Genomic DNA, 16,665 nt, shown 5'->3' on the forward strand with positions numbered 1-16,665 from the left:
TGGACATGTTTGTCTGATACTAAGTGTTTGAAACCCCAACAGGTGAAATGTAATGTTCATGTCATCCCCCAGTTTCACAACAGAAGAAGTGGCCTGTGTTTTCATTAGCCACTGCCCTGCCAACTTACTAGATCGAGGCAGCACCGGTGTGAAACCCCAAGTATATTTGGCCAAAGTAATAAGGACGGTGCAAGTGATTTTCGATAACTTTATTAAAACCATATTGTGACACAGACCAGAACACTTACATAGCACACAACAGAAATAAATACCATCATGTGTACAGCGCTCATTTTCAAACAGACTTATTGCGGCTGGCTTTTGATTTATGTCATCCAGAAAGGGAGAGGGCATGCTATGTCATCAGACAGAGACACCATCAGGCGCTGGGCTCAGTGTGCTAATCACCCGGCCTACTTTTTGACTGTGGAGTACAGTTTCCCGAAAAACACTTCACCTGCTCTGATATAAACCCAGGCTGCATCTCAATCTGAAGCTACGAGCTCCCGTTCAGCTTTGCTTCGGGGAGGCGTTAGGCTGCTTTTAATCAAGGTCCATGTCAGGCTTGTTTTCTGTTGTTTCTGAGCTGGGGTTGCCTGCGTTATCGCTCGTTCCCTTGTCTGCACTTTCCTCCTGGGGTTTCTCCTGTCCGTTGACAGGCCCGTTCTGCTCGGCAGGCACCTCTTCCTTGGGAAGCTCCACCTTGGGTTTGGGCTTGGACACAATGGGGTTACAAGCGGAGAACAGCTCCTGGGAAATGACACAGAGAACACGACATGAAATAATGGTCTTAATAAAAGAAACAGCTATGTGGGAGATCTGCCAATTGGCCCTGGCCAAATAAATAATTGCAGGCACAGAAACTACTTGGGCTCCTAGCAGATAGCTGACACGTGATGAAAAGTGGTCACTTTATTATGACAAATAACCATGTGCTTTACACGTATGGTACGTTTCTCAGTGTTTTGCTCCAACGATAATCTCAAGCATATAGTCTCACCCTTGTTTTTGCTTGGATGTCTTTGACTTTGACAGAGGGATCTGCTGTCAAGCTCTGTTTGCTTTGCTGGTTCATGGTGCTGTTCATCCAGATCATTGCGTCACTGGCCAGTTTGTCCACTTTAGAGACATCTGCCTCATCTAAATGGTCATACTGCTCCTCCTTGAAACAAATGGGAAAACAACAGTGGCATTAGTCATTATTACTTGTATCTTCAGTTCTTGTGTGGGGTAAAGGTAAACAGATATCTAGACTAATAGTATTTTAGTTTAATTTTTAAGTATTCCCAATGTACTCAATATAAAGTTCTCTTTTAAAAAGCCTTTAGCTTTACCTTCATTTTGTACGCTTCAACAAATTTCATGTACTGCTGAATTTGTTTCCCCAGCTCCTCAAAAGCTTTAGGTCTCTCTTCCGCCTCTGTATACCTCTCCTTGATGGGCTGGCCAAGTTTCTGTACAAGTACACAATACACACATCAGCTAAAACATGTCAAAATGTTGACCAATTAATGGACAGAGAGAAAAAAAAGACTATTACTATAGCAATTACCTTTAACTCTGTCAGTTTGTCAATGTACACCTGTTTGGGTTGATCCTCTCCATCTTCATATAGCCAGTTTTCAGTGTCCTCCAAATTTAATGACAAAGCATCTCGGTCCTAAAAATATAAATTTAAAAAAGCAATTTAACAATATGTAATATTGTACAGTGACTATAAGGTGTTAAAATTAGTCAGATGTGATTTTTTACTTACAGACTCACTGACAAACTTTTCCAACATTCCGTGCAGTTTGTCCCTCATGTCGTACACGTACTCTTCTACGTAATTCTTGGCATCATTCCTCTCCTTCTCCAGCTTGTCCTGCATGATCATCTTACCCTGAGGAGGAACCCAAACATTAACTGTAACCGACAAGCTCTTCAACATAGAAAAGTAAATAAAGAAGGCAGCTCGATGGGTGGATTGTGTGTGTGTGTGTGTGTGTGTGTGTGTGTGTGTGTGTGTGTGTGTGTGTGTGTGTGTGTGTGTGTGTGTGTGTGTGTGTGTGTGTGTGTGTGTGTGTGTGTGTGTGTGTGTGTGTGTGTGTGTGTGTGTAAAGGCTGAAAGCTTAGTTACCTCATTTTCTACAAAAAGATTGAGCATGTCATCTGCTAGCTGCCACTGTGGACTGTTTTCAATCGGAAGCTCCAGCACTTTTGTTTTGACTTTTGGCTTTTTGGCTTGTGGGGGCTGGTCAGACTTCTTCTCGCCTTTGCCCTCCTCTGTGGCAGTCTTAAACAGAAGAGCATAGACACAGAGATGTAAAACATCACTAAGAATTAATTTACACATCCAATGATTTACCATTTTTCTAGAACATCTGTAATCCAACATCATCCGGTGCATGAGCGCTGCATTAAACCAAAGATTAGCTTTTGTTTGGACTGTCAGAGCAGTGCTGATTCAACATTTGCATTAACACTTAATCTTATAAACTGATGTTTTTTAAAGCATCATACCTCCATCTCTTCATTCTCTCGTGGCACCTTCTCTTCGGTTTCTTTCTGACCGTCTCCTTGTCCCTGCTGCTCATCCTGATCGGTCTGCATCTTGCTCTGCAAAGGAGTAACAAATACCAGACATTAATATCCTCCTGAAGTACAAGTAGTTGCACACATGCTAATCCAACATGTAATAGAAGGATTTATGATTTTTAAAAAGCTACTAATTTCGGTGGACGTACCTCTCCATCTTTGTCATTGGCCTGTTCCGTTTCCATTGGTTCCTCTGTCTCATCAGACTTCTGCACTTCAACCAGGGAAGCGCTGGACACACTAAAGATACCGTGGATGTTCACCCGTACCTTCACTTTCACCTTGGAGCTCTCCCCAGTTGCTTGTGGTACAACCTTCTGGACCAGAAACTGACCTGTAAGGAAGAAAAAAAAAAAGTTGAGACCAAAAACTAACAGTTGCACCTATATAATAAGCAAATGTAATATAAGCTATGTTTATACCATGCATGGTCAGAAATCTCTTAGGAAGGTTTAGTTTCTTACCAATAGTTGGGTCAGGGTAGGGCAGCTCATTAGGGCAATTGTAGTAGGCCTCCAAGGAGAAAGGCTCTCTCCGGTAGAAGGTCAACACTTTGGAGAAAGGTGCTGCATGGCTCTTGGGAAATACCTCACAATCACTGCAACAAACAAAGTAATATAACTATTATTATATTAAACAGTCAAGATCAGAGACAGTAGGGAAAAAAAGATCAATAATGTAATTACCTCAATCCTTCCTCTGCAGCAGAATGCCACTTTAGGGAGATGGGATAGGAAACGATGTCTGTGATGGAGAATTCACGTACTTTGAAGGCAGGTGACAGGATTGCACACTAAGGAGACACAACCAGTATTTAAGTGAGTGCAGCAGTAAAGAGAAAAGATGGAACCTAAAACTCCCAAGACATCACTTTCACATTCTTTTCATAACATAAACAGTTGCCTATTCAGGCAAAATGTGCTGGTAAATAACAATTTAATTGTCTGCAAAAGGATGGGAGGGTACAAGCTTTTTTTCCAACAAAAGTGGGATATACCTGCAGGGCACATCCTCTGGTCACAGCTTCGTCAGCATTCAGTGTGGTGCTTATCTCCTTCCCGAAGAATTTGCTGATTCTCTCTTTGACAGCTGGGATCCTGGAAGCTCCACCGACTATCTCAACTGCATAGATGTCTTCTTTTTTCAGTTCTTATGGAGCAAAAACACAGGTTTAGAAAAAAAAGAAGAAAAAAAACCCGGAAAGTGTTAAACTTGCATACACTACCTTTTTTAAACAGGGGTAATAGGAATGCGAAGTTTAAACAAAAAAAGTTAAGTAAAACACAACTGGGGAAAATAATACTCACTGGCATGTTCCAGCAGACTCTGCAGTGGAGGCTCCACGCGGGTCAAAATATCCCCACACATCTCTTCAAACAGAACCCTTGTGCAAGAGAAAATGTGCATATTGCTTAAAATATGAAAGTAAATTTCAATGTAATAGAATGATGATATATAGGTATCAGTCATAGATCAATCAATCAATCAAGAAATGTTGTCTTGTTGGCCAACCTGTTGAGTTTTCCAGTGACATCAATGTCGTTCATGAAGCACTCGATGTTTAGCGGCAGGTCGGAGGAGTTGGCACTCATCAGTTTTTTCAGCTTTTCACACTCCTGGTAGAGTCTGACCAGAGCCCTGGGCTTTGACTTGACATCAAGCTTGTACTTCTTGCCAAATTCCTCACAGAAATACTTGACCAGTACGTCATCAAAGTCCTTTCCTCCCAACTCTGGGTCACAGGCTGTAGCAAGGACCTGAGCGACACGAAGAAAAGGCCAAGAGAGAGTTATGGTAATAAAAGAAAGCTGTGTTAGTGTTTTTTTAAATATTATATAGTTTAGTATTTTGACCAGAACCAATCTTGGTTTTTTGAAACCAGAAGTAACCACATTTGGAGGAGCGGGGGGAGGGCCTGACTGAGAGCTTGTCCACTGCACGTGCACCTACAACATTGCACCTATTGGACGGTACTTGCCGCCAATCACACGGTATCCACGCCCCAATGCATATTGTACTTTATCTTACCATACCGTACTTTAATGTAAAGTGACGTTACAAATTTAGTTTCTCATAGACTTCTATAGAAACAGACTTCTCTTTGCAACCAGTGGAGTCAGCTCTTCTTCTGGTGAGAGAGTAAAGGTTTCTGGCACTTTCACTTTCGCTTAACTTTACAGACCTGGTGACAATGTCCATTTTTATATACAGTCTAAGTTCAATGTTCCCCAGTGAAACTAAAGCTTCCAAATGGTATTCAGCCGACCGTAAAAGAATGTACACACACACACCTTGAGTTTGCCCTTGTTAAAAGCACACACTGATGTCTGGTATCCAGAATGGCCCAGGTCCACAAACACCACATTTCTGGCCTTCTCCTCAGGAGCAGGGAGATCTTGTTTATAGATCCCATACGCTAATGCAACTGTAGAGAGAATTGTTAAAATATTAACGAAGAGCGGACGAGTTGGAATGGCATCAACAGAGGGGCACCCAGTCTGTACAACAATCACTGACATGCACATCCTCGCCCGAGCCCTACCCAAGACACCGAGTACAGACCTGCTGTTGTCTCGTTCATGAGCCTCAGGCAGTTGAGTCCAGCAATCTGAGCAGCATCAACTACTGATCTCCTCTCAGCATCGGTGTAGTAGCAAGGAACCTGGTCACAACAGAGAAGCATTTCAAATAGATTATGTTTTAACTTAATGACCCTGCACCTTTAAGCCTTTAAGCTTTAATTAGGACAGAGTAAAAAATGGTATAGTGGCACGTTAACACTCACAGAGACGACGCAGTCAGCCACAGGCTTCTTCAGTGCATGCTCTGCTGTCTCCTTCAGCTTGGTCAGCAGCATGGCGGTGACTTGCTCAATGCTGAACACCTTCTCCTCCTCCATGTACATCACCTTCAAGATGCACACAACACAAGAATGTTACATTGATGACAATGATTACGATCATGTTGCCTCAAAAAATTATCTGACAATTACATCCCAACAATAAATCACTTTCCAAAACAAGCACAAGTACTGTAAGTACACGGAGAAGAGCAGTAACAAAAAACTATACAATAAAATGGATATGTCAAAATAAAAGTTAAAACATAAAAGTATGTGTAAAATGGAAAAATGAACAACAATCTGTCCCTGAGAGTTACAGGTGCACAGGTTGTGCACAAGAAAATGTTCCATGGGGGGGATCAGCTGTAGTGTAGTTATATTTTCATTATCTGATTTTAACAAGTCCAACACTGGTTGTCTTGATAACCTGTACTACCAAGCTGGTTATCAACGGGCTCAATTAACCCGGGTTTTCCAAACAAGCTACGAGTGTGTTCATATGGAAAAAGTGCAGTTGTGAAATACAAGCAGCATCAGGAAACTATTTTTCCATAATTAAAGTCAGGCCAAGGATGTTAGTTAGCACAAGAATTTTATTACATTTTTACTGCGTGAGCATGGTTGTTTTTTGTCTAATGATGAATTAATAATTATTTATTATAAGTGATACAATTAAAGTTAAGTGCTGTCAGACTTGCTGCTAAAGCAAAGAAAGCTAGTTAGTGTCTGAGGTAAATCTCACTTTAATATCATATACTTTAATATTGTTATTTATCTTCATGTTGTTCTGAGCTGCAGTGATGGGATAAAAGAGTAAAAGCACCAACACTGTCAGGAATTGCATAGGGAATCAAAGAATCTTTTTATTTAATTAAAATTAAGATGCAATTGTTATTTATTTTGTGTGATAAACTCTCCCTCCTTTTGTTAGAGGCTCTGTTTTAATACCACAGTGGACACACGCAAAGTCTGGATCATCAAAACTATTCCAAAATGATCTGTTGCTCTTCATTAAAAACTATCATCATTAATTCAGGATCACGTAAAATAATGATCATGGTTTTCCAGTGATCTAATTGGTCAGTGATTTAACGGTAATACGAGATCCAGCTTCATAACACTGAAAACCCAGGGTTAAACCTTAAATTAACTCTCCAACCACAAATCCGGCTTTGCAGTACAGGCCCTTGATGTAGTAATTCCATTTTAATATCTCCACTGTGTTGACTCACTGTGAAGTGGAAACTAATCAGTGTTTTAAACCATTAATGTGCCCAAGGCTTTTTGCTTTGCTGCTTCTGAGAGCACCTGAACAACATTTCTATTCCATGACCAAAACCTTATATGGCAGGATGATGATTACCAAGATAGGATTACAAAGGGGAGTCATTGCAGATCTCATAGTGAGAGTAGAGTGAACATTTTAGTTGATCAATGATGAAGTCTGGGCCATAGGGAGATCAATCTACAGATTATTACATTAATTTACAACAGTGTATTCTTCCCTCACCTTGATGCCAGTTGTCCCTGTAGGCATTTGAGCAATATCGTAGACCAAGCTATTTTTGAGGCGTTGCACATACGGATCTGAAAACGCCCTGCCATGAAACCTCTTAAATCCTTGGACTGTGTTCTTGCAGTTTGTGACGACCTGTTAAATGGAAAAAGAGAGACACGGTTTTATATTATATATATATACACACACACACACACACACCCAGGCATAAAGTGCATCCATTAATTAAAAGTGATGTGAGGTGATGGTGCTCAATTAGATGTGTGCTGCACCCATGTCTAGTACTGATCACGCTCATCATATTCAATGCACTACGGACAGGGAACACTGATCCCTCTCCACTGTCAGGTTAATGATCGTTTCCACAGTGTCCACAGACATACCTGGCTTTTTGCAGCTGCTCCGATCGAGCGATTCCGAGGCCCAAAGGAAACACATGCTCTATAACCAGAAAACACACAATTCTCGTTATTCTCTTCTACGACAGTCTCTCACAGGGCTCGTGCAACCAGTAATAAAATGGTAATCAAAAGTGACGCTTTATAGTAGTTTTCGTATTTGTAGATAGAAATCTATTATACTCAAATGTATAGGCTTCATCTAAGGAGTAGGGGTCTGGAATATTTAGTACAATAGACTCGAGCCGCTCTGACAGCCTGGTTCCGGCCTCCTCCCATCATGCGCTCATTCATGCCCGCAGCAAAGAAAAACTCATCACCTGACGTGCAGGTCGATCATTAGAGACTTTGAGTGACCACGACGATGTTACTGTTGCAAGACGCCTCGCGAACCATTTCAGCACGAGAAGTGTAACGCCATCATTTATTTCTAGTCACAATGGTTTCCTTTAGGCTAACCGTTAGCTTTAGCACTCACATGCCGCTTCCTGTTGTGAAACACGTTAGCATGCTAACTAACCAGGCAGCTAGCCACGTTAGCCTCGCACATTATTAAGACGAGGAGAAGTGGCTCCGTGCGCATTTTGTACTTGCTGCCGTCGCAAATAATACGACGAAAACCCAACACACCAAACGGGCCGGGTCGTACTTACGGTGTGCATCGGTCGCTGTATTCATTAGCGACTGTTTCGATCCCTCCGGCTCGGGCTACCGCTACATAGCAGTTCATGTACCCGACGTCAAACCCGACGACTGACATCTTCAGTGGCTAACCGAACAGCGGTAACGACGAGGAGAATCACGGCTCAGTGCTCAAAGTGACAGCGGCGGCTACAGTGGGTTTTCGGTCAGCGGACGGTGATCCACCCTTGTTCTTGTTCCATGAAACTGAGCGGCAGCATGTGGTACGTTCACCGGCTGATGCGTGAGAGGGTTCAGGAATTTTCTGTCTCATCGACCAATAGCATCCGACTGCAGAGACGCTGCACCCGACGATGGTGCGACGCCCACAGGCCGGGACCTGCCACTGCAGTGGCATCATTACAAATGGAGGCGCACTCACGAAGATGCTGTTTCCGTCTCTCGTCCATATTACTGTTCCATATCCAGCAGTAATGATCTAAACCTGCTGTTGCTGTGCCCCCCACCCCCAATTTCAACAAAGAAGCCCACTCCACCATCACCACTGCAGTTACTGCAGACAAATACAAGATTTGTTAGGACCTTCTTATGACAGCGGTCTCACCAATAAACAGTAGATATAATTCCTTTTTTTTCATTTGCGATTAATCTTTTTGCTTTCTTTATAGATTAACATGTCAGAAAATATTTGAGATTAGATAAATCTGGGGCAAGTGTACTTAGTTGTAGATACTATGAAGAAGTATCACCTCTCATTCAAGTGGCCTTTTCAGGTTGGACTGAGTGGTGGGCAGATGAGGAACTTTTCTCGGGTAACCATAACTTGGATGTCGGACAACCGAAAATCTACAAAAGTCTGAAAAAATACCCATCACTTTCTCACATCCCAAGGTGATGTCTTCATTGTCTCGTTTTGTTCCAACTCAGTCCTAAACCCCAAATCCCTCCACTTCACACAATATAAAACTGTGGAAAGCAGCAACTCATCACATCGAATATAATAATCATTGACATAATAATTTCATAAGATAAATCCCCTGAGCCATTATAAATTTGTAGCGATTTGACATCTACATTGAATGAACATAAAAGCATCTGTCCAATTGTGGAGATGACTGAATGAATACGATGAAAACAGATTTGACATAAATATTTCCATCTTTATTGGTTACACGTACAGAGTTTTAATTAACAACAGAGGGCCGCTTTCAGAGATGAGGCGTTTATTCATCATTCTCATAGTCAGCAAGATTCTTCCTCTTGCCCTGCTGATGGACACTGTTGCCCCAGGTGTACGTTATGTACATGACGATCATTGCTGCAAAAGGGAAGATCATGAAACCAATTAGCACCAAGATCTCAACACTACATTTACATTTTAGCTGCACAAAAGTCATGAGTAGTCTTTCAAACTAACTTTAAAATATCCAACTATCCTAGCTGAGATTATGAAGTAATATATAGATATAAAATAAAATCTCTGTACAGACAGCACACAGTAAGGAAGATGTGACTCAAGGAAGTATATTATTTGACACATTAGGAAAAAAATGCAATGTTGGAACTTACAAAAGGTTTCAGTTAAAAACAATGACAAAGCAGGTAACAGGCATATCATATGAGTGGGCAACAACCCAACACAGCATCCAGGCAGTGAAATACTCACGAGGGGCAACTTTGAAGAAAGAAGATGTGAAGCGTCTCCAGACATTTGGGATTCCCTTGGAGAAGTAGTTGGGGAAAGCCCTTTGCTCAAATGGGGACAGGCTGTATGTGATGACATGCCTGACCTTGGCCAAATCTCCAAAGTGGCGGCCCATGATCACCAGTGAGCTGATGGGGAAACACAATGACAAATTGACAGATGGTAAACAAACAGGCAACCATGAGCATAAAAATGTATTTCCAAAGGTCTGGATTCATGCAAATAGTTGATGAATTAAATTATTTGTATAAAAGATATGGTGATCCTCAAAGTGAAAAGTGAACTTAGTAGGGCTGCAACTAACGATTATTTTCATTATCGATTATTTTCTCGATTAGTTGAAAAAGGCCATGCTCTATGCAGGTCTCAGAGTCGTTAGTGTTCTGCTAGATACAGTTGTGTGCATTTTACATGGTATATACATGCAGTTTATACCCTTATATCAAATGCTTGTTGATCAGTTGTTAACTGTCATGTGTTGCAGTTTGAATGCTCCTTAAAATTATTGATAATCGTTCACACAATGCCCACTGATGCAATGATCAAAGGTACAAATTAATTTCCAGCTTAACTGTGGGGGGCAAAACACGACATGGACAAATGCAAAGTTCACAGTTTGTAACTTCTGTATTGAAAATAATATGAACAAACTACTAAAACAATAAAAAAATAAAAAAATATATGTAGATTCTATAACAATCATTTTTAAATACTGATGTTAATGATTAGGTGGATATCACGTCATCACATTTGTATTAGTAGTTTATTGATAGCAATAGTTACCATTTTGTGTTTACTATGTATTTAGCTAAAGTTCCACGTTGAAACATTGTATCAACCCCACCTTGCCCTCACGTTTCTTAACATACAACAGACACAATGCGTGTTAAAACTGTAATATCGTCGTTCATAAATGCTTCAGATGGTAAACCGTAAGACAAAAACAGGGCAGATCTAAATAGTGACATGATTGCGAAATAACGAGCTCATTAAATGTAAATGAGCACAGGAAGCGCCATTTGCTGTTAGCTCAATGTTAGCATCACCAGCTAGCTGCCCTAAGCTAGCTGTTAGCTGCCGAAGTACAAACAGGCGTTTGAAACATTTCCTTGACCGCCACGTCAATGTGGTATTTAAATCGATAGATGAAACCCCAGTAACTCATAACAAACTTAAAAGTAAATATATTCCAGTTTGGTGATACAAGCTTGTTGAAGTACCGTCGTTAAAGCAGTGACATTGAGGCTTACCGTGTTGTTTCTCAGCAATGTTTCCTAACGAGTGTCCTTGTCCTTCCTTTTTATCAGGGCGACGGTTAACCGGGGACATTACCGCCACCTGTCGGCCTGGAGTGTGGTCGAAAGACTTCTACAAAGGGTTGTTCGCAGGCCTGTTAGGAACATGTTAAATATGGGTAGCAGCAATTCCCCTGTGTTGTGTGAGCAATTTAGCCAGCAGTATGCAGACAGACAATATTTATGCCTGCTAATTTTTTTTTATTTTCCAACTTCTCAGAGTCAACATATTTTCATTTCAGCTTCAGTTTTGAATTTCCCTAAACTGAGCACAGACAAACAGTGAATCCATTAATTTTGTATAAATAGACATGACATGCATTAAGTCACATTCAACAAGCACAAAGTCAGATGACTGCAGTCAATTCATATCTATGCAGTCGCTCAGTAACAAGAAGTAATTAATACACACTGAAACCTTGACAACTTTCATTCTGGACATTATGAAGACAGGTGTCATTCAGACAGCCGTCTGTAATCCCCAGGAATAAAATGATATGTAAAAGGTTTGTAACTGCTTTTTTTGTCTATTATCCAGAACAGGGCTACTTAAAACATAGTACCTGTGTTAATTAAATAATAACGAAAGACCACATACCCAAAATAAGTTAACAAAAAATAACTTAAAAAATCATACAAATCATACATCACACATTTTCATCTTCAAGTGTGTCAGACTCAATGCCAATACCAAACAGCAAGTTGAACAATAGGATGTATTTGCAGCCTCTCTTGTCACGCCTTAACAAAAAGGAAATAACATTTTCCACATTTTCTCATTAGGATAAAATACTTCTTGTTTAAGTAACCAGACCTGCTCTAGATCATGCACAATCATTTTATAAATTCATGAAATCCCTGAGCCTGGTCAGAATATTTGAAGCTTTATAATGGGGGGAAAAGCAACAACAAAAAATAAACCAGAAAAAAACAACAACCCAAAACACATGTTGGCAGCCATCTTAGCGACAGGTACACCTGGTGGCGACCATGTCTTCAAGCTCCTCGGAGACGTAGGATCCGTCTTCTTTGCAGAGCAGGACACTCATGGGGCGGTAGTGGGAGGGAATACACGAGGGCCTGGGCACAGAGGAGTCAAGCCTCTCATTGATGATGTTTTGCACCATGGTGTGCTCAGGTGAACCATAGATGAAGCCCAGGATCCTCGGGCAAATGCCTCTGCAGTATCTGGGGTTGTACTTCGGAGGATAAACAATCCAGTGATCCAGTTTGAGTTGGCTGAATTTGACCCTGAAATCATACAAGGCACAGTCACTCGTTGGGAACTCAGAGCTTGGCAGAAGCTCAGGCAGGTTGATATCCAGCCTTTTATGACCTTGTTTGCTCTTCAGAGATTGCCTCTTCCATCTCCTCTTGCGCCCGAACCTCTGTCCTGGTTTAAGCACCATCTGCTTGTCAAGCATGTTTGCCGCTGTGCTTGGTCTTTCATCTGGTTTGGCATTGAAATGTGACTTCTGGTGGGTGATTTTGCTGATGTCATTGAGATACAGAAGCAGAGGAGGGGGCCTCAGGGTGAACTGCAGGGAGCCTTTACGCCTAACGCCCTTGAATCTTTGTTCCTCTGGGCAGGTGATGTTGATGAGCAGGTGTATATTCTTCTTCTCAAACTTTAAGAGAGGCTGGACAAATGATGTGACGTCAACCTCCACCCAGTTCTTCCTGCCCCTCCGGTCAGCATCATTTGTGAAGTTCACCGCATGCTGGACTACAGGACACAGTTGACACTGGTTTGACTGCTCCTGCTCCTTGACTCTCAGGTAGCAAACAGAGTTCAAGGGTTCTGTGCAGTCGTGGTCAAAATTGTACAGCAGAGCCGACTTTAGAAGCTGTTCTTTGCTTTTTACTTGATCAAGACTGTAGGAGAGCTCCTGCATACAGCTTTCTAGAGGAGAACATGAAAAAAACAAAACAAAGCTTAAGAGTATTGCATAAAAGAAGAGTCATACCAAGAGTAATAGGGTTGCAGTCAAAACTAGGGTTGCAGTCAAATAGTCATTTTTCAAAGGTTCCCTCATCAGTAAAAGGACCTGGATGCATCAAAGTGACAGCCCTGATAAGAGCTGGTTGATTTTTTCAAATACTAAGGAAAGAAGCTTCAAAGCTTCCTGTCTTCATCTTTTTTAATTGAAGAAAAAAAGGAAATAATGTCATTCCACAATTCCTAACGCACCATTGTGGTTTGACCAGGGCAGATCCAGGCAACTGTAGAAACAACAGATCACCTGTTTTATGCTTGTGACACAATCCAAAATGTCAGGGATAGCACAAAACATAGAATGCTGACCACAACAGTGAAAATACATCCAGCTATAATTTTTTATTTTTTTAGTCAAATCTGGTCAAATGCCCCAATGACGAGCAGCTTTTTACTTCAGATATTCACGCCTTCATCGCTTCCAGAATTGACTACTGCAACCGCATCCTTTATGGTTCACCTGCAAAAGCCTTAAATAAACTCCAATACATCCACAACTCTGGCTGTCTCCTCACCCCCACCCGTTCCCGTGATCAAATCACAACCATCCTTCAGAACCTCCACTGGCTCCCTGTTTCCCAACACATCCAGTTTAAAGTCCTCCTCCTCACCCACAAAACCCTCCATAACCAGGCTCCTTCCTGCCTCACAGACCTGCTCCACCGCCACAATCCCCCCCCCCGTAACCTCCGCTCCTCTGACGCAAACCTTCTCTCCCCACCACTCAGGACCAAGCACCGTACCTGGGGTGACAGAGCTTTCACCATTGCAGCCCACTCCCTCTAGAGAACACTACCCATAGGCATCCGTGAGTGTACTGACCTGGAACCATTCAAAACACTAATCAAAACACACCTCTTCAGATTAGCTTTCCACATACAATAGTCTTACATTTCTCACGTGATAGTTACTGGTTTTATTGTTTTTTAATTACTTTTAATATGCTTGTTTTATGTGTTGGTTTTATTGCTTATCTGTTTTTAATGCGATGTATGTGCTGGTCTTACTGTAAAGTGTCTTTGAGTACCATGAAAAGCGCTATATAAATAAAATGTATTATTATTATTATTATTATTATTATTATTATCACCACAGCCATTTAATGCTCACTGAATCTGAGGTTACGGGATCAGTTGATAAAACATTACAACTCTGTCTTGTTGGCCTAGTTACTCACTCTTTAACTTACATTCATAAAGTGACATAAACAACACACATTTTTAGAGCAATGCCGATGTTTATCTTTCTGTTATTCATCCAGCTCCAGCATTATCATTGCTCTGGTTAGCAGCACACCATGAGTACTGTCATCATCCAATCAGCTGAGCCCTCGTGGCCTCTGTGTTCCACTTCCTTACCTTTAATACTTTGTGCAAGACACTCATCCCGCGGCTTGATCAGTCGGATGCTGTTGTAGAGTTTATTCCCGTCCAAACTCCGCTGCACTACGGAGGGCTTCTTGTAAACCTCGGTCAGATATTTAATGTACCTGGGCTCGAGTTTCATCTTCTTCTTCTTCAGGCCCGGGTTCCAACTCGGCGCTCCGTGCTGTGACAGCGCTTTGAGCAGCGGGGACAAGATGCTGTTGTACGGGTGGTTGAGGTCGCCCAGGTCGCGCAGAGCGTTGGAGGCCACCAGAGACGACGTGACCAGCGGGCGGCTGTCGGCGACCAGCAGCAGCAGGACGACGGTGCGAAGGCAACGAAGGGCGGCTGACATCATCATTTGTTTTTCCATTATAAATAACGAAACTAGTCAAAACTTCGGAGACACCCTCCGCTGAGCGCTCGAGGTCAACGAGGCCCAGCACGTGTCGCCGCTGATCAACACGCGCAGGTGCTGCCAATCAACTCCATCACTCAAGTCCAAATATTACAATCAATGTCCTGCTGTAGCCCATTCTTCAGAAGATCGATGCTGCACACAAACACAAAGAGTGTTCGTGAAACAGTGAAGTGAAGTACAGCACGTTTTCTCCACACGAACCCCCTCCCCCTTTTCTTTTTTCTTTTTTCAAACCACATTAAGGTTTAAAGGGACTCACTGGCTACAAATGACTGGAAAGGCCTAAAGTCCTCCAAGCTTCCGGTACAGGAGGGAATGTCACACGTTGACTTTATATCCCAAGTGGTCAATTGTATTTTTACAAAAAAACAAACAAACATATTAATCGGTTTGCAAAGGAAGTTTTGGTCCAATTTTTTGGAGATAACTTTTAGAGTTGGAAAGCTACATTGGTGAGTTACAGTTTTCTAGCTAGCTAGCTATTCTTAAAGTTTGTTAACATAGCAAATGTTACATGAACTGCAGGGAAATTAAGTTTGGATATTGTAAAAGGTCCTATTTGAGTATCTCAACCTTTCTAGAAGTTAGATTGGCTAAAATAGGTTAGCTAGTTTTGCTACTAGCTAGTGTTACAATATGGCTGTAATTTAGCCACAGCTACCGGGATGAAGTCATTTTCATATTTGTCAGTTTTCGCAGCTGTCATCTTCATTAGCTCTGCGTCTGAAACTCGATCTGTCCCAGTTTTGGGGATATGTTGGAGAGCTCATTCAGGAAGATGTTGCACAGACTTGATCAAATCAAAAGCACCAAAGATGACCATGCACTGTTCAGAGAAATTTCACAGTAATTGTACTGTAGCTACTGGCCACTAGAGGACAGAGAGAACACGCTACAACAAACGGCAACCTTTCACCAGCCATTTCTTTATTCAGGGTTTTAATACTATTTTTGAACACATATATTGTACATGTCAGAAGAACAATGATAGTTTCATTTTTATTCTACACAAAAAGAGGTATGTCTAATATAATGCACACTGAACATCAATTTGTTTATTTGGTATATTATAATATACAATTGGATATATTCTTATTAACATACATTTCAGCCATTTCAACCATTTCATCAAGCTTTAGTTGGTAGTTACTTGTAATCATCTTTCTTAAACTAAACAGATATTGACATGGACCGATTAAAGTTATCATCACAGGTAAACATATTTGTATGACTATTTAAGTAAAACGTTTCGTCTATGGTGATGTCAGAATGTATTGCCCTCTACTGGCCTTAAATGTAAACTGAAACTGAAAGGACAACAATGTATTGTCCATCAGATAAATGTATCTACAGTGAAGTAATTAGAATTGCTATCTTAGAATGAATAGATAACAGTTGGTCTGCCACTGATAGTCAATCTTCTAAAATCAAGCAAATAAAACCTAAACAGTATTGTGCAGGTAATTTTACAGTTTAATTACATCAGCAGAAGCCCTGCTCTTGTTGTGTGGTGAAGCATTGATGAAACCTCTATAGGGACCACAAGCTGGACTTTAGATGTAAGTTGCATACTACCTACAAAATGATCGAATATGTTTATTATTCTGTTCTACGGCGACTGTTAGTAAACTAGAACTTGATGCATTTTGGCATTGTGCACTAACAGGAAATTATACAAGACCTGGACCACATCACACTTTTGTTGGAGAGACTTTGATGTTTGGAGATTTTGTCTGAACGTTTAAGAATAGATATAGGAAACCTTTCTGTGGTAAACTTCCTTTCATAATCATTAAGCTCTGCGTCAGTATTAAAGAAAAGTTTTGGGATGGGATAAAAACATGGTTCAGTCTATTGAATAGTTGCTATGAGTGCAGCTGCCCTTTGTTGTTGCAAGCAGCTTCTTTCC

The 16,665-nt window shown here is 41.3% G+C and overlaps 3 protein-coding genes across 3 annotated transcripts; all 3 read right to left on the bottom strand.

The window, feature by feature from the left end:
* Positions 1–194: 194 nt before the first annotated feature.
* On the bottom strand, positions 195–8,293 carry hspa4b (heat shock protein 4b). The gene is made up of 19 exons (XM_035650277.2): positions 7,987–8,293; positions 7,319–7,376; positions 6,930–7,070; positions 5,363–5,485; positions 5,140–5,239; positions 4,869–5,002; positions 4,090–4,334; positions 3,885–3,961; positions 3,575–3,726; positions 3,264–3,370; positions 3,042–3,175; positions 2,727–2,911; positions 2,503–2,598; positions 2,120–2,275; positions 1,757–1,882; positions 1,553–1,660; positions 1,335–1,454; positions 1,001–1,162; positions 195–750 (listed from the first exon to the last, which is right to left on the bottom strand). The coding sequence occupies exons 1-19, from the start codon at positions 8,091–8,093 to the stop codon at positions 544–546; spliced, it is 2,538 nt and encodes an 845-aa protein (XP_035506170.1). The 5' UTR covers positions 8,094–8,293; the 3' UTR covers positions 195–543.
* An 821-nt stretch (positions 8,294–9,114) lies between these two features.
* LOC118319047 (cytochrome b-c1 complex subunit 8) lies at positions 9,115–11,069 on the bottom strand. Its single transcript, XM_035649116.1, has 3 exons — positions 10,931–11,069; positions 9,642–9,808; positions 9,115–9,293 (listed from the first exon to the last, which is right to left on the bottom strand). Exons 2-3 carry the CDS (start codon positions 9,793–9,795, stop codon positions 9,199–9,201), a joined length of 249 nt encoding a protein of 82 aa, XP_035505009.1. The 5' UTR covers positions 9,796–9,808; positions 10,931–11,069; the 3' UTR covers positions 9,115–9,198.
* A 124-nt stretch (positions 11,070–11,193) lies between these two features.
* gdf9 (growth differentiation factor 9) lies at positions 11,194–14,726 on the bottom strand. Its single transcript, XM_035649109.2, has 2 exons — positions 14,330–14,726; positions 11,194–12,878 (listed from the first exon to the last, which is right to left on the bottom strand). The coding sequence occupies exons 1-2, from the start codon at positions 14,706–14,708 to the stop codon at positions 11,938–11,940; spliced, it is 1,320 nt and encodes a 439-aa protein (XP_035505002.1). The 5' UTR covers positions 14,709–14,726; the 3' UTR covers positions 11,194–11,937.
* Positions 14,727–16,665: the final 1,939 nt, after the last annotated feature.

The sequence above is a fragment of the Scophthalmus maximus genome, chromosome 9 (genome assembly GCF_022379125.1).
Source record: "Scophthalmus maximus strain ysfricsl-2021 chromosome 9, ASM2237912v1, whole genome shotgun sequence".
NCBI lineage: Eukaryota > Metazoa > Chordata > Actinopteri > Pleuronectiformes > Scophthalmidae > Scophthalmus > Scophthalmus maximus.

What these genes read in the sequence shown, in the direction of transcription:
- LOC118319047 (XM_035649116.1), bottom strand. Translation starts at nt 9,795, where the DNA reads ATGGGCCGCCACTTTGGAGATTTGGCCAAGGTCAGGCATGTCATCACA. An exon ending in TTTCTTCAAAGTTGCCCCTC is followed by an intron (nt 9,294 to 9,641) that starts GTGAGTATTTCA and finishes TCCCTTTTGCAG; the next exon opens with CAATGATCGTCATGTACATA.
- gdf9 (XM_035649109.2), bottom strand. Translation starts at nt 14,708, where the DNA reads ATGGAAAAACAAATGATGATGTCAGCCGCCCTTCGTTGCCTTCGCACC. An exon ending in TCTTGCACAAAGTATTAAAG is followed by an intron (nt 12,879 to 14,329) that starts GTAAGGAAGTGG and finishes GTTCTCCTCTAG; the next exon opens with AAAGCTGTATGCAGGAGCTC.
- hspa4b (XM_035650277.2), bottom strand. Translation starts at nt 8,093, where the DNA reads ATGTCAGTCGTCGGGTTTGACGTCGGGTACATGAACTGCTATGTAGCG. An exon ending in TTAACAAGGGCAAACTCAAG is followed by an intron (nt 4,335 to 4,868) that starts GTGTGTGTGTGT and finishes CGTGTCGCTCAG; the next exon opens with GTCCTTGCTACAGCCTGTGA. An exon ending in GAGAGAATGAAGAGATGGAG is followed by an intron (nt 2,276 to 2,502) that starts GTATGATGCTTT and finishes CTTCTGTTTAAG; the next exon opens with ACTGCCACAGAGGAGGGCAA.